Below are 26,819 nucleotides of genomic sequence, written 5' to 3'. Positions count from 1 at the left end.
CCAATGGGAGGTGGGAGCAAAAATTGAAATGTTTACATTGATTTTTGAATACTTTACAAGCGCCCCTCCCAGTGGGCGCGGGCGCAAGTGATCGGGTCAAAAAAAATCATAAAAATATTCAAAATTGCGATTTTAATAGATGTTTAAGAAGTAAATTTATTAATAACGATATTTCATAGTACAAAATGTGTTCAATCTCTTCGTAAATCATTCAAAAAAATCAAAAGAATTTCCAAAATTCAATTTTTTTAGTAAAATTTATATCTTTTTCTATCGTCTCCTCCCCACCAGTGGGAGCCACCGGAGGCGCGGGCGGCGCCGCTGGCGCCAAAAAAGTAGCGCCCATCGTGCCATGTATAATTATAAGAAACATTTTAAATATCATTCCGTATAATAATCGTTATGCGAAGTCATATTTATTTCTTGCCAAACTCATATCTGATGTTTATCAAGTCAAAAAGATCTACAATGTTGAGCCTATTTCAGACTTCCTGTTTTATAAAGAATATGGAATTATATTAGGCAATTCTGATTTTTTCGAAGAAATTAAATCTGAACATCACGAAATTCATTCAAAAAATACTATTTTCGGGGCAATTATGTATAATGACAAAGAAAAATTCATCTACTTCATTGAAAGTGAAGGATTCGATAGAGATCAAAAGCTTAAAAGCTATTTATATCCAAATGCTAGCATAAGATATTCATTACTTGAATTATGTTGTTATTATGGAGCAGTTGATTGTTTCAAGTTATTAAGAACGAAATTTAACTCAAAAATAACTGAAACATGTCTTCAATTATCATTTTTAGGCCGAAATCCAGAGATCATGAGTGAATGTTTGAAATATCAAAAGCCAGATGAACAATGCATGATTAATGCAATTATTTCACACAACATTGATTTTGTTACATTCTTGGTAAATGAATACAATATAGAGATCGATTTATTTTATTGTGTATTATATCATAATCTTGAATCATTTTTAGTCTATTTCGATCAAACTAACGATTTTAACAAATGTTTTGTTAATTCCACATTGTTTGAAATTCCAGCCCTTTGTGAATATTTCCTTTCCTATGGTGCAAATGTCAATGAAAAAGATAATATTGGACAAACAGCTCTTCATATTGCAGCAAAATTTAACAACGAAGATATTGCTGATATTCTTATTTTACATGATGCAAATATCAATGAAAAAGATATTTATGGACGAACAGCTCTTCATACTGCAGCTTCATTTAATAGTATAGAAACCGCCATTCTTCTTATTACATGCGGTGCAAATATCAATGAAAAGGATGAAATTGGAGATACTGCTCTTCATCACGCAGCATCATATAAAAATAAAGAAATGGCTGAATCTTTTATTTTATATGGTGCAAATATCAATGAAAAAAATAAACAGGGAGAAACCGCTCTTCATATTACAGCATTGAATAATATGAAAGAAACCGCCATTCTTCTTATTTCACATGGTGCAAATATCAATGAAAAGGATGAATATGGGAAAACTGCTCTTCATAAATCAGCAGCATTTAATAGTAAAGAAACTGCTGATCTTCTTATTTCACACGGTGCAAATATCAATGAAAAGGATGAATATGGGAAAATCGCTCTTCATATTGCAGCACATGAAAATAGTAAAGAAATTGTCGATCTTCTTATTTCACATGGTGCAAATATCAATGAAAAAGATAAAAATGAGAAAACCCCTCTTCATCATGCAGCTTCATGTAATAGTAAAGAAATGGTCAATCTTCTTATTTCACATGGAGCAAATATCAATGAAAAAGATGAAAATGGACAAACTGCTCTTCATATTGCGGCAGTATTTAATAGTAAAGAAACGGCCGAACTTCTTATTTCATATGATGCAAATATCAATGAAAAAAATAATCTTGGAGAAACCGCTCTTCAAATTGCAGCAGTATTTAATAATAAAGAAACTGCCGATCTTCTTATTTCACATGGTGCCAATATCAATGAAATAATTTAAATGAGTCCGAAATGGCTGGCTGGAAATTTGATATAGCACATTATTTGAATATTATGAGATAATATAATTAAAATTTTTAAATTATCCGAGAAATAAAGCTATTCTAATATTTTGTAAAAGATAATCTTAATTGATTTAAGTGAATTATATGTATTTAAGCTATTTAAACTCGCTTTATTTTAGGATGTAATTATTATTATAATGAAATATTAATTTTTATATCACATAGACATTCTATTCATTGAATAATATGATCATCCACACAATTAGTTATGATCATCAGTGTAATACCGCCTTATATTGGCCAATCGCACAAAAAAGAATAAAAAAATTGAGAGTGTGAATACAAAAATTATTATTCTTTTAGACTCGCATAAGCACATCCTTAAGTGTTTACTTAAACCCTTATGACATGGTATTCAATTATAATGTTTAAGGTTATTATTAGATGATGATTTACACTCAAATTATTTTAAATATTTGGAAATTTTATTCGGTTATCAATGGCCCAAAAAATTCCAAAAAACGATTACTGTGAATTGAATTTGGTATTTTTTGGGATCACTCTTATTTAGGTGATAGTAATCATTATTTTAGTGTTTGAAATAAGGATTTGCCATATTTAGAAATAAATAACTACTCAGTTTTTTTTGGAAAAATTATTCACATATAAATCAATTATGTTCCAAATAATGCTATCTATATATTTATTATATAACAATACAAACAAAAAATATCTATTTTATATTCTAATAATTCTTTGTTCAGTGATTCTCCACTTTCTATCCTTATTATCTGACTTTCTATCAGCGAGAGGATTGACTCTATCTGCTCTCTTTCTCGACGTCATTTCCAATGGAGATGCCTTTCTATAGAAAGCAGGAGCCAACTCAACCAACCATCTTGGATCAACAGCAACAGTATTTCTCATGTATTCTCTTGTTGTATTCACTAATTCATGAAAAACGCAGTACTCAGGTTCTCTTCCGAACAATGCTGATCCAGGGAAAATATAAACAGGGTGGTCATCAACTATTGTTTTGTACTCAGTTCCCATGTATCTTCTTGCTGCTTTTGCGAAAAATCCAGAAACAATTGCCTTCAAAATTGGAATTATTTCTTTTCCGCAAGAAACTAAAGGAACATGGAATTGTTCCATTTGTTGTCTTAACTGTGTCATTACATCCTTTGCTCTTTTCAATGATCTATAATGTACGTAGTTCTCTTTGCACCATGCTTCTCTTTCTCCGTTCTTTTGCCATTCTCTAAATACATGTAACAATGTCATATGATCACCTTCATCTCTGTTTAATCTTGCTTTCATCGCATCTGCTTCTGCTTGTTTCTTTCTTGGTCTGTACCATATTCCTTGTACACTCAAGATTGCAACAAGCACCAAAACTTCTTCGGAACATCCCAGCATAGAACTCATAATCAACATCTTCGCGAGTTGTGGATTTAATGAAAATTTTGACATGTCTCTTCCAAGAGGTGTCAAATTTCCTTCTTCATCCAAAGCACCTAAAGTATAGAGTTGATCCAACGCGTCGATGATGATTTTCGTTGGTGGCTTATCCATGAAATCGAAGCCAATCAAATCATCAATACCAATAACTTTCATATCCAAAGCAACCATTGCCATATTCGATCTTTGTATTTCAGGAATTGTTGTTTCTTTCATTTCATTGTTATAACTATCTTCTGTATATAATCTTATACATTTTCCTGCTGCCGTTCTTCCTGCTCTTCCTTTTCTTTGGTTTGCTGCTGCTTTGGAGATTGGAACTACTTCCAAAGTGTCCATTCCTGTCCTTGGATCATATCTCATTTCTTTGACAAGTCCTGGATCAACGACATATCGAATTCCATCAATAGTAATTGATGTTTCCGCGATATTTGTTGCAACAACAACTTTCCTTTGTCCAGGAGGTGTAGGCTGGAAAATCATTGTTTGCTGTTCAGTTGGAAGACTCGAATAAATTGGAAGAACAATTAATTTACCAAAGTTTTCTTCCATTGGTTTAGATCTTTGGTAAATCTGTTCACAGGCCGTATCAATGTCATCTTGACCTGTAAGGAACAACAAAATATCTCCAGGTTTTTCTTCTGTTTGATGCAATTTTAATACTGTATTTACACTCGCTTGCAAATAATCAGTGAAAGCAGTGACAGCGAACGAAGTTGTTACAGGAAATGTTCTTCCAGGAACTTCCAAGACAGGACAATTAAAGAAGAAAGAACTAAACTTTTCTTTCTGTAAAGTTGCGGATGTAACAATTACTTTTAACCTGTCATCTTTTGACAACAACTCTTTCATCAAGCCAAATAAAACATCAGTGTGAATTGTTCGTTCGTGAGCTTCATCCAACATAATAACACCATAATTAGAAAGCTGTCGATCTCCAAGACATTCTTTTAATAACATACCATCAGTCATAAACTTGACTTTTGTGTTTCTTGATGTTTTTTCTTCAAATCTGACTTGATAACCAATTAAATCTCCAATTATAGAATTTGTTTCATCAGCAACTCTTTTAGCAACAGAAATAGCAGCAACTCTTCTCGGTTGTGTTACTCCTATCATTAGATCTCCTGCTATACCACTTCTTAATAGGAATTGTGGAATTTGAGTTGTTTTTCCACATCCTGTTTCTCCGACCAAAATAAAAACTCTGTTTTTTGAGAGCATGTCAATTATTTGGGATTCGTAATCGGATATCGGTAGTTTCTTCTTCTCAAGGGTTGGTCCGAAACTACCAAATGTTTGTCTTTTCCATTCTGGTAATTCTGATAATGGAATTGTCGGAATAACTGATGGTGCTTCGTCATCGAGTAGTCCAACAATTGACTTCGATGATCCTTGTGTTGATCGCTTTGTTTCTTGCTTCTCTCGGGATAATCTGGATGCTTCTCGAGCAGATCTTGCGAGAGAACCTTCTGGATTGGATTCTACATACAAGGGTTCGATTTTCCTTTTGTCTGTCTTGAGGCCTTGTAGGAAAGGAGGAACGGTTTTGTTTAATGCAATCTCGAAATAAGTTTCTGGGATTGAGGAATAAGATATTTGCTCGTAATCACCGGCTAAATCATGTAAATCGTTTTGCGTAACTGTTCCGGCCCTCATAAGTTGCTCTACTTCGAATCTTTCTGGAGATGATAATCTCATCGTCCGAAATGCGCCTGTGGGAGCAGTATTTTCAATAACAGCCTCTTCTTCATAACTTAGGCCTGTTGTTTGATCTATTCCTTTGATTGATAGCGTTAATGAAGCAGTCATAGATTTTATAACTTTAACAAAAAGATGTTGGCCAACACCAACGATATCTGTAGCTAATAATCGACTGCCTGGATCATTGCTCATCTCTGTAACAGGTAACATTCCTACTGGTTTTGAATGAAAACCTTCGATTTTAACGAAAGCGCATTGATTTGTAACTGATGTTACTCTCCCTTTGTAAATAACACCAACCTCTGGTTGCATTATGTCTGGTTCGTCGAATGATGCTTTGCTAATTGGAACTATTGTGTTTTCAGGAATAACTTGATTGCAATGGCGTTTAGTAACATCAAATATATATTTTGATAAATCAATTGGCAAGTTTACTTTACGAGTTTTCAAAGTTGCAATGAAATCATCGAAAGAATTGTTCTTTTTTGCACAACTAATCAAAAATTCTGCTACTTGTCGTTTATCTATCTTCATTGATTTCTTAACTGCTTCGAGAACAGCAGAAATCAATGCCAATTCTCGAATTTTTTCCATTTTCAAAAAAAAATATTTTGACAAAAGATTTTCGCCAAAAAGTGACAACAATTTTGTTTTTATAAAAAATGAATCGTTACATCTTCCATTTAACACTTAGAAACGAGAATTTTGTCATTTCAGATTTAATAGCCCTAGCACAATCGCTTAATATCGAAATGAAGCTCGAAGATCCAACATTAAAGATTGGAGTTCCTCCACCTTCATTTTTCATTGTTTTACTGTTCAATACTGATGAAGATGCAAAACTATTCGCTTCTAAGTCTATTGTTACTAAAGCTTGCGCAAGATTATACTGCGATGGACCAGATTTTGCACCAATTTTATCTTTTGCAGAAAAATTCGAACATCAAATAGGAGATGAAACATATTCCATCAAGGTTGAAACATTTGGTAGGAGAATTTCAAATGAAGACAGATTAAACTATATTAATCAACTTATTCCGGCTTTACGTTTATCATCGAACGTAGATTTAAAGAATCCGAAACATACAATTGTAGTATACATCCGCCGTGTTCCAGAACAGAAATCTACCATTACAGAAGAAAGATATTACTTTGGCATTCAATTGGCAAAAGGAGCTTTCGAAATGCCAGATAAATACTCACTAAAAACACGTAAATTCATAAATAAGACATCAATGGAGTCTTCTGTTGCAATTCATGCTTGTGTCCAAGGATTGGCTGGTCCTGGCAAGATTGTTTACGATCCATTTGTTGGATCTGGTTCTTTACTTATTGCTGCTGCCTCTCTTGGCGCTTACGCTCTTGGTTCCGACTACGATATGAAATCAATGACGCAACAAGGCCCAGAAAAGAAAGATGGTGTTTCCATTCCAGATAACTTCAAGCAATACGGACTTTTAGATCGTTTCCTTGGCATTTTCCGCTTAGATTTCTTATCAGATAATTTAAGATACGACAAGATGCCAAAACTCGATGCAATTGTTACAGATCCACCATATGGAATCAGAGAGAAGCAACGTTCTGATGCTCCTTCTCCTTTATTACCATTATTACTCAGATTATACGAAGTTGCTGCTGTTTGTCTTAAAGTTGGCGGCAGACTTGTTTACTGGCTTCCAACGGGATACGATTTCGATGCAGATAAGGACCTTCCGAAGCATCCTGCCTTGAAATTAGTATCCATATGTCAACAAGTCTTAATGAGCCGCTATTGCAGACAATTGGTCACTCTAGAGAAGACACATGAAGAAACTGCTAAGGTAGAATTCGAAATTGGCGATCAGAGCTTCTTAAAAGTTAGAGCTCTTGTTTTCTCGAAGCGCTCAAATCCAGAGGGATTCCAAAGAAAGGAGAATGCAAGAGATAGAAAGAGAGCTAAGAAGGAGGCAAGAAAACAAAGAGCTCTTGAAGAAAAGCAAAAGGAACAAGAAATTCAACAAGAACAAGAGCCACAAAAAGAATAGAGAATAAAATATGTTTTATAATTTAACTGTTAACAACAACGTCTTTATTATTTTAAGCAAATCTACAAATCTTTTCATTTCAACATTTATCTAATTAGCGCATCACTTTCGAAATGAAGACATATGCTATTATGGGATAGTTCCTGCATTTTTATCTAGCTTTCATTGAATAAGATGCCAAACGAATAAAATTGAGGAAAATTTTATCGATTTCGTAGCATTTCAGATAAATATATGACATTTTTGATAGAGGTTCTTTTTGTAACAGAGTTTGACCAGGATGTAAAAAATTTTAGATCGTTGACGTTTAAAATTTCTCGCAGAATGAAAAGCTCGGCTCAGCGAAAGCCGATGATCGGCCAATCATTTATATATGTTAAATTGGCAGGTCAAAGTGATTCTAATTCTGTAAGAATTATGTTTCCACATTCTCTAGATTCCCTTAAAAAATCTGTTAATAGCGTTTTTCGTTTGAAAAGAGACATCACTGCATTTTTCGATAGCCAAGGTAAAATCATCGAAACTATCTCAGACATCACTCCGAAATCAACTATTCTCGTTTCAACAAAGCCACTTCAGCCAATTCATCAACAAATTTCTGACAAAACGAAGCAAACCAGACTTATATCAGATGATGATGACGATGTTATTGTTCCACCAACAGAAGATGATGATACTTTCACTTCTTCTGAAATTCCGCAAATTTTAAAGAATCCTGAAAGAAACTTTGAATTAATAGAGTCAACAACACAGTACGAAACAGATGCAGCATCTGCTGCAGAATATCAAAATCCAAATAAGAGAACAGGCAAGTCATTGATTCCTGTTAGGCGCCAAGTAGTTGGTGGACAAAATAAACCAAGAACTACAGATGTTGATGATGAAATTTTGCAAAGACAACTTTCATCAGATGATTTAGCTTCAAACCCTGAATTTGATTCAGAACAAGAAGAGGAAGAAGATCAAGAGTATCAAGAAAACCAGACAGATGATGAATCAGATCTTCAAAGTCTCAATCCAGAAGAAACGATTTTATCAAAGAATAGAAAGCTCATTACTTCTGATCAAATCAACGATTCAGAGATAGAAATGGCTACAAAACATGATGAAAATGAAAATGAAGAAGAGGAAGAAGAAAATACACAAAATAATGAAAATAATACAGAAGAGGAAACAGAGAATGAGGATGAGGATGCTACATTATACTCAGTTGTTGAAGAACTCATTGGTCCTGAATACAAATCTTCTGTTGAAAAAGCAATTTCAGCTTTTCCTCCAAAAGCCGCAAAATTCTTTAATTCATGTCTCAACGTTGAACAATTACAAGATATCAGATACATAAATCAGATTAAAGCTATTCTTGAACGCGAATCTTTCACTAAGAAAGATGAAATTATCAAATACGAAGAAGAAATTAATGAAGCTGTTAAAAACTTCATTGATTCACACAGAAACCTTCATAAATTCGGTAACACATACAATTTCCAAGCTCTTTTGTTCGGACCACATAATTCGGGTAAAACTACATATTTGGCCAGGTTTATCAATTATCTTGCCTTAGAGTTAGCAATTACAGGAGATAGACATCATTACTTTTTATTCATTGCTAATATGAGAATGTCCGCATTAGCTGCAACAGATCTTGCTGAATTCTTCAAATGGATGATTACTCATACATTCTTATTACTTGAAGCTCAATCTCCTTTCTACAAGCAATGGTATCCAGAACTAATTAAATCTTTCCATTCAATTGTTATCCAGAAAAGCGCCGCAGCTTTGCCAAGGAGATTCCTGAAAGAATGCGAAGACAGAGAACTCGTTTCTAAGCTCAAAGACCTATTCGGTGAACTAAAAGAGTTCTGGGCAAATCATGATTATTTCCCACAATGGCGTGGCAACGTTTTGAACTTTCCGAATGCAATTTCTAAAGCGTTTGGCTTCGATTCCGTCATCTTCATTGTCGATCATTTCGATTCTTGCAGCTTAGAAGTAAACGGAGGTGATATATTCGAAGGTGCAAAGAGTGAATCATTCAGTGAATATTTCTTGAAAGTTATGACTTATTCACCATTTATCATCGCTTCTTCTGAACCTTTTGTTGATGATAAAAGTGTTGAAGTATTTAGTCTTTGCGATATTATCAAAGCTCCTGAAGATAATTACTCCGTTAACATTCATTTCGAAGATGATAACATCGGAAAACTCGTTATCAATAGTGGAAGTACTGGAGGAATTCCTCACTTCCAACAGAAATGGGATGTTTTGATGGAAAAGTTTGATGTTTTGGATAAAGCGAATGAAGATGATGATGAGGATGCGGCTGAGGAGGCGATGGCAGATGTCGTGATGGCTGCTGAAACATACCTATGCATTGCATTCTCTATTGGTGGATCTTCCAGTTTTACTGTTTCTAATGTTGTAAGAAAAAAGAGCAAATAGATAGAATTTTTATTTAAACCATTTTGTTATTATTACTTTTAAGTCTTTTTTAGATATCTCACAAGAAAAATCCAAAAAGAATATTAGAATTTGAAGAGATTTTAGAAAAATTAGATCACACAATAAGACATGACTAATATAAAGGAGATTTGTAGTAATATCATATTTCTTTATGATTATTCGAATCAAAATATTGTTGAAAAATCGCCAATGATGGGTGAAAAGATAAAATTCTAATAATGTATGCTATCGTCCTTTCAAATGAAATGGAATCGAAAATTATGTTGAAATTTGAAAAATGCCAACACTGTGAAAGAGAAAAAAAAATCGAAAACAAAAAAAAATTTTAAATGACTGATCTTTCTATCCGAGAGAAGAATGTTTCTCGTACTTTTGCAATTGCTATGAGCATCATTCAATCTGCTATTAAAGCTCGCCACAACGGTGAGTCACAACAAATTTTAATTGATGATTTCACAGAGTTACTTGATCTTTGTCGCAATGATTTAACATCTGCTGCTATTCCCAAAAACGAAAGACTTATTTCTTTGATGGATCGCGTTAATAAAGAAAGAGTTAATTTAATCAAAGACAAGATCGTTTATCAGCGTGCAGGTTTTGCACAAGTTGCTGAAAAGTATGATCAAATTATTGCCAAATCCGTTGAAGCATGTGCATATATTTCCCAAATTTATCAAAATAATCAAAAATGTCCAGTTTTACCATTAAAGAAATTCCAATTGAACATTCCTGTTGTCCATGAATCCGTTCCACCCGAAACAATCTATATTAAATTTAACGAAATCAAGCTCCCACCAGGAAATTACAACTATAATATCAAAGTTACTCATCCATTAGATGAAAATAATTTCTACTATACACCCAAATTCAAGGTCCCTGGTCAATATGAATGCTCATTTTCTGGGTTGAACACTTCAAAACCAGCGAAATTAAGACAAACAAAAGTTGTCTTCGAAATTATCCAGAAAACAAAGTTCATTATTACTAAGAAGACCCCAATAGCCACATACGAACTCCACATGAGAGAATTTGAAGGAAAAACAACACAAGAAGTCAAAATCCCAATAAAATTCAACAACGACAGTACTTCATTCTACGTAACATTTACAGCACAGATGAGGCAGCCATTTGCCAAGCCTGAATTTCAATCAAAAATCGTTGAAATCCATTCAATTCCAAATGGAACCGCAGTTGAGCAGCAACAGAAGCCAGCAGCTCCACAAGCAGAATCTCCTAAGCAAGAACAAGCCCCTGCCAAGCCGAAACCGAAGCCAAAACCAGCAGCGAAACCTCAACCAAAAGTCGAAATTCCGCAAGTCGCAATTCTTCCAGATTGGGAGTGGGATAACTTTGTTTGTCCTATTACACTTCAGTATCTCATCGAACAAGGCGAGTTTATCATGAATATGTGCAAATCTCGAAAAGTTCCAGTACAAGAAGGCCTTGAAGCGCAGTATACACGCGCTAAAAAGGAAATGGATGAATTTACTGCTAAGGCTGAGAGCGGAGAATTTAATCCTGAGATCTATATCGAGCAATTGAAGAAATCTATCGCAGCAAACACGGCTAGACTGAAAACAATGGATAAGAATGATAATAATACAAAGGAATTTGAGGCAAGAATTAACATGGCACAAGGAGAACTTAATACAATGCTAAATCCGCCTGAAGACGATGAATAAAATTTTCATTTAATATTTTTCCGTATAAATATCACAATTTTTTCAATTTTTACCATATGAAACGGATTGATTTTTGGAAAATATTATATTATAGATTTTAATATAAATTTATAGTAAACATATCAATGTTATTCTATTTGTTAGCAAATTAAACCTAAAAAATGATATGATAATTAATAATTTTTCGAATCTTCAAATTTGGTTAAAATTTTGTGAATATTTATAATATATGTCTAAAATTAAATATTTTTGTATTTCCAAAATTTTTTCAAATTTGAAAAAATCACTGTAAAATCTGAATTTTGAAGTTCATTTTTAAAAATTTGAAATTTTTTTGGAAAAATTTAGAATGTTTCTATTGCTTTTCATAAATCACATAGGATATACATAGGATTTTGGAGCACTTCAAACTGATTTTAATGATATTTCATCTTAATAAGCAAATTATATCTTTAATAAAAAAGTAACATAGGTAATTTGTAAATTGATAGTTACATATATTCCACAAGTATAGATAGGAATGTTGTTTAAAGCCAAAATAAAACAAAAAAGAACAAAAATTTGAGTAATAATTAAAAACTAAGAAAGTATTTAATGAGAATTTGCAACGAAATCTTCAATGTTTTGTTTAACCTTGTTAACTAAGGTCTCAACAGCTGAATCTGATGACCAGGCGACGTGTGGAGTAACAATAAGGTTTGGAAGCCTTTTTGCTGCTTCCATAATAACATTACCTTTCTCTGGTGGTTCTTTGATCATAACGTCGATGGCAGCTGATCCGATTTTTCCGGATTCAAGAGCTTTGATTACTGCTTCAGAATCAATGAGTGCTCCGCGGCCTGTATTGATTAACATGACTCCTGGCTTCATCATGTTGATTGTAGATTCGTTTATGATGTTATTTGTTTCATCTGTCAAAGGACAGTGAAGAGTAATGATGTCGGATTGTGCTAATACATCCTCGAATTTCGTGTAGCCTTCGCGAATGGTTTTGGCATCACGATGCTCGGCATAAAGAACATTCATTCCTACAAGCTGAGCCAGCCTTCCAACTTCGCTTCCAAGGTTACCTTTACCTATGATTCCGATTGTTGATCCCTTAACGTCTGTAATTGGATGGTCAAAGTAACAAAATGTATTTGAATTGCTCCATCTGTCAGTCAATTGATCGCGAGCCCACAAATGGATGCTGTGCTTCAGAGAGTATATTAATCCAAGAACATGCTCTGGAAGTGAAACAGAGGAATAACCTGTTACATTTTTAACAGTAATTCCGAATTCTTTTGCTGCGGCATGGTCAATATTGTTCATGCCTGTAGCAGCAACAGCGATAAGTTTCAATTTAGGGCATTTCTCCATAACTTCTCTCTTGATTAAAACTTTATTTACGATAATTATTTCAGCATTTTTGATTCTCTCGAAAACTTCTTCAACTTTCGTAAATCCATATTCTACCCATTCATGTGGGAAGCTAGGTCTGGGGATTTGGATGTGCTTTGGGATAGTATCCCTTTCGAGAAATACAATTTTCATTTCTGACAATGAAGTGAACTGATAATAGGGGGTGTAAGACGCCCATAAGTATTTACAAAATTTCGAAAATTTTGCTTCAGTAAACGAAACTTGTAGAAACATTGATCCAGAATGATGGCTATTCTGTTGTAAACAGAAATTCATCAAAGGTGACACCTCAGAAAAGCTAAAATATTGAATTTTTGGAACTTTTGATAGAGCACGTTTTTAAATATTAATTAAAGTAAATGGATATTTTGTAAAGATTCTTTTTAATAAAAAAATAAAATTTTGAAGAAGAACACAAAATCTTCTGAAAAATAATATCACATAAACTCATATTATTTTCTAATATATAACTATTTTATATAAAAATCAAATTCAATGATCTTAAAAGCGAAGGATAAACCTCAAAATTTACGAATATAATGAGTGGGAATATAATGCTTATCTATCATAAAACCATATGAAATATCAATTTTTGCTTTACGCCTAATTTTTGACGACAATTAGCAAAAAATGTTAAATGTTAACACTCAGTCCATTTGAATATGAAAAATAAAATTGACTTTGATTAAATGTTTTTATTTATCATGCAATTCTTCTTGCGACCAAAGATTTGAATAAAAGTTCAAAAAATAAGATAGCTTAAAAAATAATGTACGTAGTGTTTACTAATAGATGAATAGTATATAAATTCTATTAAAATGAATTTGATCCAAAAAAATATAAAACCAAAATAATTGTTATAATTTAAATGAAGAAGTAATTTAAAACGATTTTATTTATGATCAAATTTTATATATTTTTTTGGATCAAATCCATTTTAATAGAATTTATATACTATTCATCTATTAGTAAACACTACCGTACATTATTTTTTAAGCTATCTTATTTTTTGAACTTTTATTCAAATCTTTGGTCGCAAGAAGAATTGCATGATAAATAAAAACATTTAATCAAAGTCAATTTTATTTTTCATATTCAAATGGACTGAGTGTTAACATTTAACATTTTTTGCTAATTGTCGTCAAAAATTAGGCGTAAAGCAAAAATTGATATTTCATATGGTTTTATGATAGATAAGCATTATATTCCCACTCATTATATTCGTAAATTTTGAGGTTTATCCTTCGCTTTTAAGATCATTGAATTTGATTTTTATATAAAATAGTTATATATTAGAAAATAATATGAGTTTATGTGATATTATTTTTCAGAAGATTTCATTCTATATGCCTATGAAAAGTACTCTCAAAACTAACTTTTTCCTAATTATAATTAAATCTAGAATATTGTATTATGCTTAGTATTATTTCATTTTTCTCATTCAATTTAGAATTTACAAATGTCAAAAAATTGAGAGCTGTCACTTTTGATGAATTTCTGTTTATTACAATTCAAATGGTGAAATACAATGCTCTAGCACACGTACCGGTGAAATTTATACATGCAATAATAGCTTTTTTGGAATTCTTCTTATGCTTTTGCAGCTACAGGTTCTGAAATTAATACGTACACATTATCGTTTCCAAAAACATTCGTGAGTGTTGAAAAAATACAAATTAAGGTCGGAAACGGATTAACTTTTTTGAACGCAACTACTATAGATTCATCACTTGATGGATCTAAATATAATTTCATTATGGAAACTAATAGACCATTTTGCGATAGAAGCGACCATGCGCCGAGTTGTAATTGTGATACCGAAACAATTCGGGAGTATGTTTTTCCTCATCCCACCATATTGAAGCACCTCCGAATATCAGGTAAAGGAATTACTTCATGCCATACCACAGAGCTTTCTTTTTATGCAATTGAAGTTTTCGGAACATTTTCATCATATTGCTATAGTGTGTCCTTCAGATGCACTTCATATTTATCTCTTACCTCATTCACACTTGTATTTCTTTCAATATAAATAATTAATTTTTTCTTTAAGTATGTTCTATGAGATTTGTTGATACTAATGGGTATTTTAATAGACATTTTATCACAAGTTTTGTATTTTTACAGTTTTCAATTTGACAATTGTTAATTTTTATCTACAAAACGATGAAGAATCTGTCACTGAACAAAATATAATATAGAAATTGATTTCCCAGTGTGGAATTGATCAATAATTATTTCTAAATGCTAACGATATATATAATTTTCTTCTTAATGATAAATTAATGTGTATTTTAAGCTTCATTTTTCCCTGAATTAGTCACCATTTTATAAACCAAATTATACATGCCTTATGATTGAGTTTGAATGAACTCAATACATTTTCAACGTTTTTGAATGAGGGAATGTTAAAACTTATAGAACAAAATCATTTACAGCATCGAATGGCTATAATTGTGCTCAAATACTAACAAAATATCTCATTTTGAAATCATTTAACTAGACTGAATGCTGTATACTAAATCAAATCATTTACTCATGTATTTCTCTTGAATTTCAAAGACAAGATGAATTACAAAAAGAACTCAATATAAAATTATGAACAGAATTTTTATTATAATTTTAGCATTGTTTAAACATTGAACAAAATTCATAAGGAGAAATATTTTGTGAAATATAACTATATACCCTTGAAACTTTTTCTTGCGTGAGAAGATGACATCTATCTTCAAACATTGGGACCTTCATACAAGCATCGTAAAGCGGATTTGCTTGATCTTCAGGCATTCCGGCAACAATTTCAGGAAACATGTCTAATATACACTGTATTGTACTTCTGCAGGCAAGGCAGATATCATCTTGATAATTAAAGAGTGAAAGACTACGAGGACGTGATCGTGGTTTTTGTTTATCTTGTTTGCGTGTTTTGATCTTTCGAACTGTTGAGTCACATGAAAAAGAACAAGCATTTTGAACGTCTTTGTTTTGTTGAATGTGATCATACCAATCAAGTGCGATGATATGACAAAGACCTCGTGTTGACATCGGCATCGAATTGCATTCTTTTATAAACGAATCACGAGAGATGTTTATTTTTGTTGGATCGACATCATGCATTCTTTTATGTAATGAATGACATATCTTGCATGGAAAACCAGCTTTCATTGCTTTATAAACCTCTGATTCAGCTCTGATTGCTACAATCAACAAAAACATTTGAATGTCAATTGATTCTAAATCAGATCAAATTTGAATAAATTGACATGTCTTCAAATAAACACTGATATATTTTTTTTAATCATTGAAATGTCAACCATCATCAATTCAATTTTTCACACGTTCGTCAGAATTTTTTTTCAGGAAAAGAGTTGATGTGTGAACTTTACTAGTAATTAATGTAATATGAGAATCAAGGGTATTTGGTTTCAAAAGTACAGAATTAAGCATATTTTGCGGATAGAGCTGAAAATTTTTTAAATAATTCAAAGAAAAATAAATACATAAAGATATGAAAATGAAAATAAGTTATTACAATTGTGCTTGTTATTTCTTACTGTATTACACGGTATTGGAGGCACAATGTCACATTGACTCATCCTCTTTAGGTTATCGCATCCTCCAAAATTATCGCTTGGATAATCATCAATAACATAGATGGTTTTTGGACAATAAAGAACATTAGGTACCCTGGATCTCATAAATGTTCCCATTGGAAAGATGGTTAATCCGCAATAAATCAAAGTTTCAAAGTTTGGATTTGCTCCCAAGGATAAATTAGTCGGAACCACTGAGACTGTCCTGGGAAGACGTAAATATTTTAATTTTTCTAGAAAATAAATCGATCCTTGAGAAATATAAAACAAATGACTTCCTTCTTCAAAGTATATGTATTGAAGATTCGTGCAATAAGAAATAGCATCAAAGAAAATGTATTCAATGTTGTTCGGAATATGTATTGATGTAATAATTGTATTTGATTTAAATGCTGCACTACCAATTTGCTTAACAGGTAGGTCTTCGAAAAAATTTTGGATATAGATAACAGATGAATCTAGATTTTTCCCAGCATTATTTATAACTTTGGACTCGTTTGTTCCGCATATCGCAAAGTCGTCATATTTAGTATAAACAACACCTTGGGTATCGTTTACCATGGTTATAATAAATTCATCATAAAAAATAAAAAGTAATCCGACCAACCGGATTCGAACCAGTGACCCCGGGATAACCACAATTCTACAGTCCCATGCTCTTCCAACTGAGCTATGGTCGGTTTTCATTTAATTTTGAATTAAAGTGTCTATAATAATTAATTTGTTCATTTTGATATTACCATTTTATACAAATAATGCTCTTAATATGTGGAATCTAAATCCTATTACTCGACGAAGCTATAGTATAATATAGTGATACATAAAAAAAATTTAATAAAACAAAAAAAAATTATATTTGTAGATTCATTATTTCGAATGGCAAATAATAACTATTCTCTTCGTTCTCATCGCTTGTTATTGAATTTTCGTTATTAAAGAAATATTCGTTCCAAGAATTAATACAATGAAATAATATTACATCAAAAAGTTCTTCTACGCCAACACCATGCAATGCAGAGCATTCTGAGTATGAAAATAAAAATTTATTTGCAAACTTCATACCTTCAGTTGTAGAAACTTTTCTTTCTTTGTCAAGATCGATTTTATTTGCGAGAATTATTCTATTAATCGAATTAGATTCATGTACTTTAGCTGCCCAATACATAACGTCATCATGCAAAGAATTTGGATTTGTTACGTCAAAAACTAGTATAACTACAGTAGCATCTTCTATATATTTTAGAGTCAACTCTCGATATTTCGGATTTCCTGGAGCATCAATCATGTCAACGTAAAATTCTTTATTTTCGCGATTTACTAAAATTCTTGTTGATTTAGGTCCTGATGATGAAAATACTGTAGGGTTGAATTTATGTGTTGCAATTCTTTGCGTTACAGATGTTTTTCCTGAGCCAGACGCCCCAATGAAAACAACTCTAAAAGCTCTTATGAGAAAAATGACATTTGCCGTATGAAACTACAACAAGATCTGATATATAATATATTAACTTGCATTAGCACATTATATTTTCAAACTTTTATAAGCAAAATGACTTTCGATATTGATAATGTTTATCTGATTTGGTCAATTAGATTATCAGAGTCTAAAAATAGTTAATAGAGCGCTTAGAATAACTAAATACAGCATGATGGTGCTCAGAAATGATATTTTTTCAATAGGTATTGCTTCATTTTAAGTTTAATCCAATTTTTGGATGTTTAATACATATAAAACCTGAAAAACAATCGTTTATGTTAATAAATCAAAAGATTTTTTTTTAGAATTTATTTTCAAAAAATAAATTAAGTTAACAAACACATTACTGTGGGACTTCATCAAGTTTTGGCATAGGATTGCCATTTGGCAAAGTCTTCATGGTAAATAATTCCGCAAAACATTTATGTTTCATACATTGCTCTGCAGTAAGTCTTTTCTTTGGAGAGTAGACGAAAATATGATTAAGGAGATCGATTATATCGTTTGGAGTGTGCTTTGGAAGATGAGACTCGATTAAAAGTTTTTTATGAATCTTTGGTGGGTTCCATTTAACTTCCATATCTTGAATATCTTCCTTTGATGGAGTACCAAGGAAATGAATGATAGAATTGGTCAATTCTTCAGTAGAACTTGCTGCGAAAATTGGATTAACGCCTGTAAGCATTTGGGTAATAACGCAGCCAGCAGACCAGATATCTATGGGGGCTCCGTAAGTTTCGCTTCCTAAGATGCATTCAATTGCACGATATGGCCTTGATCCGACATAAGATTTGCAGGTTTGTCCTGGTTTTGGCCTTTTTGATGAGCCAAAGTCACAAAGCTTAAGAATACCAGCATCAACGTCAATAAGAAGGTTGGCAGGCTTGATATCACGATGAATATATCCAATTGTATGCATATGCCTTAAACCACAGAACATTTGGTATGCAAACAGTTTTACCATCCAAATCGGTAAGTGTTCATTGTTTTGGGCTAACTGGCGATCATAATTCTGAAGGGAATCTGGGAGATATTCCATTACGATGTTCTCAATAGTTCTATCATATTTCTTGTCCTTCGATTTGAAATGGCTTCTCATCTTTATGCAATTATGATGATTAAGGCGAGTAAAAACCTTAACTTCGCGGTTTCTGTAGTTCGGATCATCGACAGCACATTTGATGGCACATGTCTCTCCATTGTGACCCATAGCGCAGTAAACAACGCCAAATGCTCCGGATCCGATAACGTTAATTGATTTAAATACCTTTCCAACCTTTACAGGGCAACTTGGAGGTGGGAGATTTTTATGTTCTGGGGGTTCCTTGTTTTCAGCAGTCTTCTGCGTCATCGTGAAAAATTTGTGAATATTTTCAATTCCAGAGGTAGGGCAACGATAGGTCAAAAAGGCTTCTCTGATAGATTTCCTTACCTTTTGGATATGCTATAATATATAGCCTAGCATGATAGGATATGATGTCAAAAGTTAGAACATAACTTAGGATCTTGAGAAAAATGAAAAACAAAAATTACATAAAAAAAGAAAAATTTTATCTAATTTGTTTTTTTGGACCGAATAAGTAATTTTATTGAATTTCAATACGACACATAGATTTTATTATTAGTAATAAATATAATGGTTTACTATTAACAAGGAACCTAAACTAATGAAAATTTGATTTCAAATATTGTATATGATTATCATAGATTACCAAAATATATTGCAATTTATGAGGATATAATATTGATTATTAGTAAATCGTATAAATTTAATAAATATACCATGAATATTGAATGAATTTCTTGATTCATAGGGGTAAAACGCGCTTTTATATGATTTAGACAGAGAATTTATGAGATGTAAATAACACAATAACGGTTTATATTGAATATTTTCTAAAAATAAATCGAAATTATAAAAAACAATACATTTATTCATTGAAACTACTTGGACAAATATGAAACAAGCATTCAGGCAATACTTTTGAGACTTCAACGCATCTGATAATTTTTATATAACTTCACCTCTTATGCTTAGAGTGGAGGTATTGAGATCGTATAAGTATAGATGAGCTCACATTCAGATATGATGTGTGAACTTCTGTTTTCACTGCAATTTTGAATCAGAATAAACTCAAAACAAGAATAAAATGATATACTCACTCTCTAAATGTGTTCGAGATTTAAAGTTGTATGAATAAAACGATTCATCTTTCGAAGCTTCCCATTTAATGAGAGACTTCGAAAGATGAATGTATTCATGTAGATGAAATACTATATATGACCTTGTGTGATACTAAAGATATCAAAATGTTCATTTTTAAGTGCAATAGAAGGGTTATCTCTCGTAAAATCTCAATTTAAGGAAGATTTAGAAAGAACTCCTTTCCTAAGTAGATAGTGTGTGGTTTCTGTCTTTTGGTTGATCAGGAACTATGAAATTAAGTCGGACAGAAAGAAGTTCTTTCCAAAACAGACTCCAAATGAGTTGTTCGAAAAGAACTTCCTTCTGTATATGGATAATTGTAGTTACCGCACTGAAGTATGTGATTGTGATGATGGAGTTCTCGATAAATCTAAAATCGGATTAAGATTAATTGAAAACTCAAGTAATTCTTTGAAATCTTGTGTTGTCTGGCACTATAATAACCAAAGAATGAGAATATTATGTTGAATGATGAGTACGTGTGCTCGGCATTCGCCGAGCGAATTGAGTTTAACGTACTATGAAAAGTGACAAATTTGGGCTTTTTTTCCTAGGGTTATGATCTCTTCCTTTCTGCTCAATACGACAGAAATGAAAGAATGAATTTGTACTCCCTAATTGATTACTACAATCTGTATCTATCTTTAACATAGAATTAGCTGCATTGTGATTTATACTCCAGAATTATTCAATTTAAGATCAACCTCGTAAATTTTAATCATATTGCACCAATACTCCTACGTTGAGATAAGAACATGATTATACATACCAAAGCCCCATATTAAAAATCAAAATTTAGCACCTCCATTATGCAACCACATTATTCGTCGCAAATAAGTATATTTACGCATATTATGATGCATATTCACACAACTCGTATACATGAAAAGTTATTAAAATCAGACAAAATTATTGCAATAAGGGAAAAAAAACAACTTTATTATATATGTTAGTAATGAATTACAAATATTTCTACAAAGAATGCTGAATACTTCATATAATCTTCGAATATTTCTTATTACAAGTTAATACATTTTGACTCGAACATGATAAACAAAAGCCGACACGCTGATTACTACATTTATGAAAATATAGTACGTTTCCATTCATCTGTTTACTTGTTTTTGTTGGAATAAAATCATTTTTTTTTCTTTCATGAAATAAGAATTTTGCTGCGAAAGCAATATCTCTAACAATAATTAATACATTACGTCAATTCTGGAATGAGTATTTATCAAATATGATATCAAAATCAAAAATTAGTTGTTTTTTATGAGTAAAAACGATGTAAATTGATTATTTGACTAATTATCAAATACTTTGATTTTCCAAATTTTTTCGAAATTGATTTTTTCATGTGAAAATTCAAATTGTTTAATTTCATTTTTGAAATTTTGAATTTTTTTTGGAATTTTGAGTTGATCAATTCAGCAGAATTGATAATGCTATTGCTTTAGGGCATACCACAAGGTGATGAATAAAAGGTGAACATTAACAAATTATTTTAAATCACAAATATCATCCTCATCAACTTTAATTCTAAAAAGAACTGTACTGAATTATGAAAATGCATGATTTACATTATTAAAATCTTTGAATGAAAATAGTACAAATAAGTTTTTATTCATTTTTAATTAGATTTAAACGAAAAACTACTCCATATTAAAATTTAAGTCGAGAAATCGTATTTTGTTCTTATTTGTTAGCATTTTGTAGACATTCTAGTCTTGAATTAATTTGTTACATGATATTATTAACAAATTTAACTGAAAAAATATGTTAATATGGAATAAACCATGATTATATAAGCTATCAATGCTATATATACATATGTAAAAGATTCATATTAACTCAATTAACAAAAATGATAGATTTTCATAAAGGTTCAATCTAGGTTCGTCCGAAAATTTTGATTTTTATATAGAAGACATAGTTTCATATACATAATTAAATTTTCAAACAAATTTGATCATACCATTTATTAAGCAGGATAGTATATTAATTACTATCAGTATAAAAATATAAAAATGATTATATTTAATTATTGCATAATTTAGTCAAAGAGTTATAAGCCTCAAGTGATCGTTATCACCTTCAATGCACGTATACTTTATTGATTCATAGATATTTAATCTATGTTTGACATGTTGTTGTCGTCATTCGTTTTGTTCCCATTCTTCCTAAGTTAGAATTAGAGAATACACCATCCACATCATCTAATTTGGTCCTCAGCGATAGATTGGTTCATTTTGGAGGAGTCCCATCAGACAGTTTTCGAGCACCAAATATCAAATTTTAATGTATACAAATCTTTAGTGATTTATCTCTTTTATGATGAGTAAAAGGTTTCTGCTCATCAACATTTGATTTCCGACATATATGATTTCTAATTGCAATTATTTACTTTCTTTTTATAATCTAACTCTGTGACTCATACCATAAATTAATTATTGGAAAGTGTCAATATGTTTGGCACAACGCATGGCGGAAGATACCAAACCATGCAGGGAATATGATACGTTTAAGATCTCCGAACTTTTTTTCCAAAAATTTTCTATCGTTGCCCTACCTCTTCAATTCCTTTTCTGATAAATGTAAAACCCATTGAAAATACAAGGTTACAAAAATTTTCGAAAAGTCTATTTTGATCAAATTGTTTGAACAACAGGATGGAAGAATTTTGAATATGAATTAATCGGTTGTCAGATCGAATTTTGATTTTTTAAATTGAAATCCATTCATAACAAGGTATTGAAACTATTCAAATCATAAGACCAACAAAAATTGAAAAATTCTGGCATTTGGCATTTCGAATCTCAAAATCTGCGATAAATTATGTCCAAATGAGAATAGGTTCAGTAGTACTTCTTTTCAGATAAACATAACTAGGCTAAATCTACGAAATATCTGGGACTGAAAAGATTTCTCTTCGAATTTCAATACAAAGAATATATTAGCTTAACCATACAAAAACAACGAGATATTTCTTCCTGAATAGCTATTATATTAAAGTTATTTTTGAAAAATTTCAAAATTCTAGTTATACTTTGCATATTTTTATGCATTTATAGCTTAAATTGCTTGCTATTTAATATCCTAAAGTATAGATCATAAGGCTTGTATTTTTTTTTTAATTTGAGAATATGAATGTGGGGGATCCCAATGATATTATTTGCCATACACAAAATCATTAGGTACATTCCATGTATGGTATCAATTCCAATAATTTCGATCTCAATTTTTTTTTTGCAAAACATGGAATTTCGAGACCAAGGACGATAGACGTCGATTTATGGAGGATAGACATTAAATCAAATGTTAATTTCATTTTATTAAAGAATTTACACTTTTCTATCATATTTTTGGAGGAATAATCGGAAAATGGCCACAAATAAAAATTGTCACATTAATTTATATACAATAATAATTTTATACTCGAATATGAAGAAAATTCGAGCATTTATTGAAGAAACCGAGTGAAAATGCACATATCATTGAAATTGAAAGTGAACGATTATTCAAAAAAATATTTTCAATACTTTTCATTTTTTACACCGGTATTCTTAATTGAGAGCATAATTTCAAATAAACTGCTTACACTTGATATCTTTTTTTGCACAAATTTGTTTATCAGATCAATATAGGCAACTTTAATAATCGATGGTTCGGCAATTCAAATTATCTTCAGAAATTTTTTTCCACTTGGATTGGTAATGATATTTCTTCCAATTTTATGTAGTTTAGCAATATCAGACGGCGAAGTAGATTCTCCCGTAAGTCAAGAAAACATTCTTAACCCACCAGCATTTGTGGATATGCCAGATTACGAAATATATATTCCAGATTACGAAAACGTATACAATAACGAATATGTTTCCAGAACTTTATCAGAAAATGATAATATCAATAATCAGCAAACAAGGTATCAGTTCTACTATTGCAATATTCTAATTAGCAAATTAAGCGTCACAAATTGTTGGGCTTTAGGATCAGGAGTAGATCCTGCATCTGGTGGAGCCATCTACGTGTATAAATCTTCACTAACAACGAGCGGCGATGAAAATAATTTTAAATCAAATCGTGCAGCAACAGGTGGAGCCATCTGCTGCGTCCAATCACAAGTATACTTAATTAAATCCATCTTTAACAAGAATGTTGCTTACAAATTTGGTGGTGCCGTGTGTTATGATGGAGATTCCAATTTAGTAAACACTCTCAACGTCAGATTAGTACTCCAAGAGTGCAATTTCATTGAAAATAGGGCGCATTCATGTGGCGGAGGCTTATCAGTCATTGCCTGTACAGAAGCCATACTAGATCATTGTGAATTTAAGCAAAACCATGCTGCATCATTTGGCGGAGGCATGGAATGCTGTATGACAAAGAGATTAGACATTTTCGATACCAAATTCATTAACAATTACATTACAAACCACTTCTTAGATGAAAAAGAAGTTGAAGATGAAAATAAAAAACAATATCAGAAATCTATCAAATTTGGAGGTGGCGCTTTGTATTTTGAAGGTCCACCAATGCCTAAAAATGGTGAACCACCAAGTGTTTATGCATCGTTTTATACACAGAGCTGTTGTTTCTTCAATAACTTTGTTTTAGACAAAGATAACACCGATGAATATGATTTTTCACAGACAGAAGATGCAACAACATATGGAGGAAGAGGTCATGAGATATATTTGAATTCTTATATTGGATGGAATTCGATGAATGATGATTTTAAGAATCCAGAATTTTCCCAAAATCTTCCTAATCAATACATTTATTACACACAACCCGATGGAAAAAATCTAAATTGGGTAATAATGCAAACAAATGGAACTGCACCTGTTTGTGAAGAATCAGGAAAATCAATTAATAGAGCTACAACAGATGATATTTCATATGCAACAATAAGTAATAGTTTCGAAGGAGAACAAAAAATTTCTGATCTTCCTTCTCCATCAGAATATACATATGTTGCTACACAATTCACAAGAGTACCAAGAGAAACGCCATATAATAAATTCCCTACAGCAAAACCATTAGAAAAAGATGTTTTTCCATTTACATTTTCAAGTTTCAGTGTAATTGCTACAAATGCAATTACTCCTCATTCAACTCCATTTAGTACTGCTTTCGAAACACCTCATTCTACACCACATTCAAGAGCATTTTCTACAGCACATTCTACTCCATTTAGTACTGCATTTGAGACACCACATTCTACACCACATTCAACAGGCCATGTAACTCCATTTGCAACTGTATTTTCTACTGCGGAAAAAACAGCATTTGAAACACCTTTCAGTACTGCACATTCCACAGCTCATTCAACTCCATTTTCTACAGCACATTCAACACCATTTGTTACTGCTTTCGAAACACCTTTCAGTACTGCACATTCAACAGCTCATTCAACTCCTTTCGATACAGTATTTTCTACTGCAGAAAAAACAGCATTTGAAACACCTTTTTCAACAGCACATTCCACAGCATTTTCTACAGCACATGAAACACCATTTTCTACTGCTTTCAAAACTGCTTTTGAAACTCCATTTTCTACTGCTTTTATTACTGCTTTTAAAACTCCATCTTCTACTGCTTTTGTTACTGCTTTTGAAACTCCATCTTCTACTGCTTTTGTTACTGCTTTTTAAACACCGTTTAGTACTCCATTTTCCACTGCTTTTGTTACTGCATTTGAGACACCGTTTAGTACTGCACATAAAACTCCATTTGAAACTGAATTTACAACACCATTTATTACTCCATTTAGTACAGCACATTCTACACCACATGATACTCCATTTAGTACTGCACATTCTACACCACATGATACTCCATTCAGTACAGCACATTCAACTGCTGAAACAACACCATTTATCACTCCATTTTCTACAGCATTTGAAACAGCTTCTGTAACAAATGTCGAAACACCATTTATTACTCCATTTGAAACCGCTTTTTCAACACCATCGAGTACACCATTTAAGACTGTTTTTGCAACAGCATTTAGTACTCCTGCGTTTTCAACACCTATTCCAACTCCTGCATCAACACCTTCTGCTTCAAATGTCCCTTCAAGTGGTGAAACAATCATTGTTACTTCATCTAAAATTATAACAACAACCGTTGAAGAAACAATTACTGTTTCTGAAACACTTTCTAGAGGTGAAGTAACATTGACTCATGTTGTTACATTCACTGTTATTGAAACAGAAACATATATCACATTGGAAATGATTGTGAATGATGTTGCACCAAGAGATAAATCAAAGGCGGGAAGAATTATTGGATTGAGTATTGGCGCAATGGCCATTCTTTTGTTGTTTTCACTTCTCGGATTGTTTATGTACAGACGTACTAAGAAGGGTCTTTCTGATGATTCTTCATCTGAAATCCCTGATGTATCTGAAGAAACAGAAATTGGAACTGTTTTAACAGAAACAACAAAGACAACACTTGATATACAGAACGATCCTGAGTTATTTACCTCAGATACTCCCCCTGAAAATAGAGAAGATAATACCATGAATGAAGTGTTCTTCTAATTTATTGTTTAGTCTATTTGGATTTAATCCACTTATGTAAATTATATTTTTTATAATATCTTTTTTTTATGATAAAAGCAATCTTTGATATCAGATGCTTATGTGAAATGTATTATTTCATATCTTTCTCTTTAGATAAAAATAATTTTTAAATGATTTATTGTGAGTTTCTTATTTTTCAAGTGTAAGCATCTCAGAACTCTAAACTTTCGATGGATAGATGTGAATGACATGCAAATTTGTTTAATAATCCCTCAAC

General features: G+C 31.9%; 11 protein-coding genes and 1 non-coding gene across 12 annotated transcripts, besides 3 other annotated features; 6 read left to right on the top strand and 6 right to left on the bottom strand.

Annotated features, from left to right (window-relative positions):
• Positions 1-599: 599 nt before the first annotated feature.
• On the top strand, positions 600-2,000 carry TVAGG3_0414610 (ankyrin repeat and SOCS box-containing protein 4 family; the record flags this gene model as incomplete). The annotated part of the gene is made up of 1 exon (XM_001315435.1): positions 600-2,000. One exon carries the CDS (start codon positions 600-602, stop codon positions 1,998-2,000), a length of 1,401 nt encoding a protein of 466 aa, XP_001315470.1.
• A 509-nt stretch (positions 2,001-2,509) lies between these two features.
• TVAGG3_0414600 (ATP-dependent RNA helicase family) lies at positions 2,510-5,763 on the bottom strand (the record flags this gene model as incomplete). Its single annotated transcript, XM_001315436.1, has 1 exon — positions 2,743-5,763. One exon carries the CDS (start codon positions 5,761-5,763, stop codon positions 2,743-2,745), a length of 3,021 nt encoding a protein of 1,006 aa, XP_001315471.1.
• Positions 5,764-5,830: 67 nt separating this feature from the next.
• TVAGG3_0414590 (tRNA binding) lies at positions 5,831-7,227 on the top strand (the record flags this gene model as incomplete). Its single annotated transcript, XM_001315437.1, has 1 exon — positions 5,832-7,193. The coding sequence occupies one exon, from the start codon at positions 5,832-5,834 to the stop codon at positions 7,191-7,193; it is 1,362 nt and encodes a 453-aa protein (XP_001315472.1).
• Positions 7,228-7,382: 155 nt separating this feature from the next.
• TVAGG3_0414580 (P-loop containing nucleoside triphosphate hydrolases family) lies at positions 7,383-9,740 on the top strand (the record flags this gene model as incomplete). The annotated part of the gene is made up of 1 exon (XM_001315438.1): positions 7,518-9,632. One exon carries the CDS (start codon positions 7,518-7,520, stop codon positions 9,630-9,632), a length of 2,115 nt encoding a protein of 704 aa, XP_001315473.1.
• Positions 9,741-9,833: 93 nt separating this feature from the next.
• Positions 9,834-11,398, top strand: TVAGG3_0414570 (uncharacterized protein; the record flags this gene model as incomplete). The annotated part of the gene is made up of 1 exon (XM_001315439.1): positions 9,983-11,335. The coding sequence occupies one exon, from the start codon at positions 9,983-9,985 to the stop codon at positions 11,333-11,335; it is 1,353 nt and encodes a 450-aa protein (XP_001315474.1).
• Positions 11,399-11,909: 511 nt separating this feature from the next.
• TVAGG3_0414560 (putative D-isomer specific 2-hydroxyacid dehydrogenase domain-containing protein) lies at positions 11,910-12,889 on the bottom strand (the record flags this gene model as incomplete). Its single annotated transcript, XM_001315440.2, has 1 exon — positions 11,927-12,868. One exon carries the CDS (start codon positions 12,866-12,868, stop codon positions 11,927-11,929), a length of 942 nt encoding a protein of 313 aa, XP_001315475.1.
• Positions 12,890-12,992: 103 nt separating this feature from the next.
• Positions 12,993-13,030: a mobile genetic element.
• A 1,176-nt stretch (positions 13,031-14,206) lies between these two features.
• Positions 14,207-14,243: a mobile genetic element.
• Positions 14,244-15,345: 1,102 nt separating this feature from the next.
• On the bottom strand, positions 15,346-15,952 carry TVAGG3_0414530 (saposin family; the record flags this gene model as incomplete). Its single annotated transcript, XM_001315441.1, has 1 exon — positions 15,359-15,952. One exon carries the CDS (start codon positions 15,950-15,952, stop codon positions 15,359-15,361), a length of 594 nt encoding a protein of 197 aa, XP_001315476.1.
• A 974-nt stretch (positions 15,953-16,926) lies between these two features.
• TVAGG3_0414520 lies at positions 16,927-17,009 on the bottom strand. Its single transcript has one exon. It is a non-coding gene; the product is annotated as a tRNA-Tyr (tRNA).
• Positions 17,010-17,119: 110 nt separating this feature from the next.
• Positions 17,120-17,770, bottom strand: TVAGG3_0414510 (retrograde vesicle-mediated transport, Golgi to ER; the record flags this gene model as incomplete). Its single annotated transcript, XM_001315442.1, has 1 exon — positions 17,180-17,614. One exon carries the CDS (start codon positions 17,612-17,614, stop codon positions 17,180-17,182), a length of 435 nt encoding a protein of 144 aa, XP_001315477.1.
• A 295-nt stretch (positions 17,771-18,065) lies between these two features.
• Positions 18,066-19,170, bottom strand: TVAGG3_0414500 (STKc GSK3 domain-containing protein; the record flags this gene model as incomplete). Its single annotated transcript, XM_001315443.1, has 1 exon — positions 18,150-19,157. The coding sequence occupies one exon, from the start codon at positions 19,155-19,157 to the stop codon at positions 18,150-18,152; it is 1,008 nt and encodes a 335-aa protein (XP_001315478.1).
• Positions 19,171-20,483: 1,313 nt separating this feature from the next.
• Positions 20,484-20,531: a mobile genetic element.
• A 3,296-nt stretch (positions 20,532-23,827) lies between these two features.
• TVAGG3_0414480 (bifunctional inhibitor/lipid-transfer protein/seed storage 2s albumin superfamily protein family) lies at positions 23,828-25,666 on the top strand (the record flags this gene model as incomplete). The annotated part of the gene is made up of 1 exon (XM_001315444.1): positions 23,828-25,666. One exon carries the CDS (start codon positions 23,828-23,830, stop codon positions 25,664-25,666), a length of 1,839 nt encoding a protein of 612 aa, XP_001315479.1.
• Positions 25,667-26,248: 582 nt separating this feature from the next.
• Positions 26,249-26,560, top strand: TVAGG3_0414470 (uncharacterized protein; the record flags this gene model as incomplete). Its single annotated transcript, XM_001315446.1, has 1 exon — positions 26,249-26,560. The coding sequence occupies one exon, from the start codon at positions 26,249-26,251 to the stop codon at positions 26,558-26,560; it is 312 nt and encodes a 103-aa protein (XP_001315481.1).
• Positions 26,561-26,819: the final 259 nt, after the last annotated feature.

The sequence above is a fragment of the Trichomonas vaginalis genome, chromosome V, assembly GCF_026262505.1.
Source record: "Trichomonas vaginalis G3 chromosome V, whole genome shotgun sequence".
In the NCBI taxonomy this organism is placed as follows: domain Eukaryota; phylum Parabasalia; order Trichomonadida; family Trichomonadidae; genus Trichomonas; species Trichomonas vaginalis.
The sequence above is the reverse complement of the archived record's forward strand: the minus strand, read 5'-3'. Positions and strand labels throughout refer to the sequence as shown.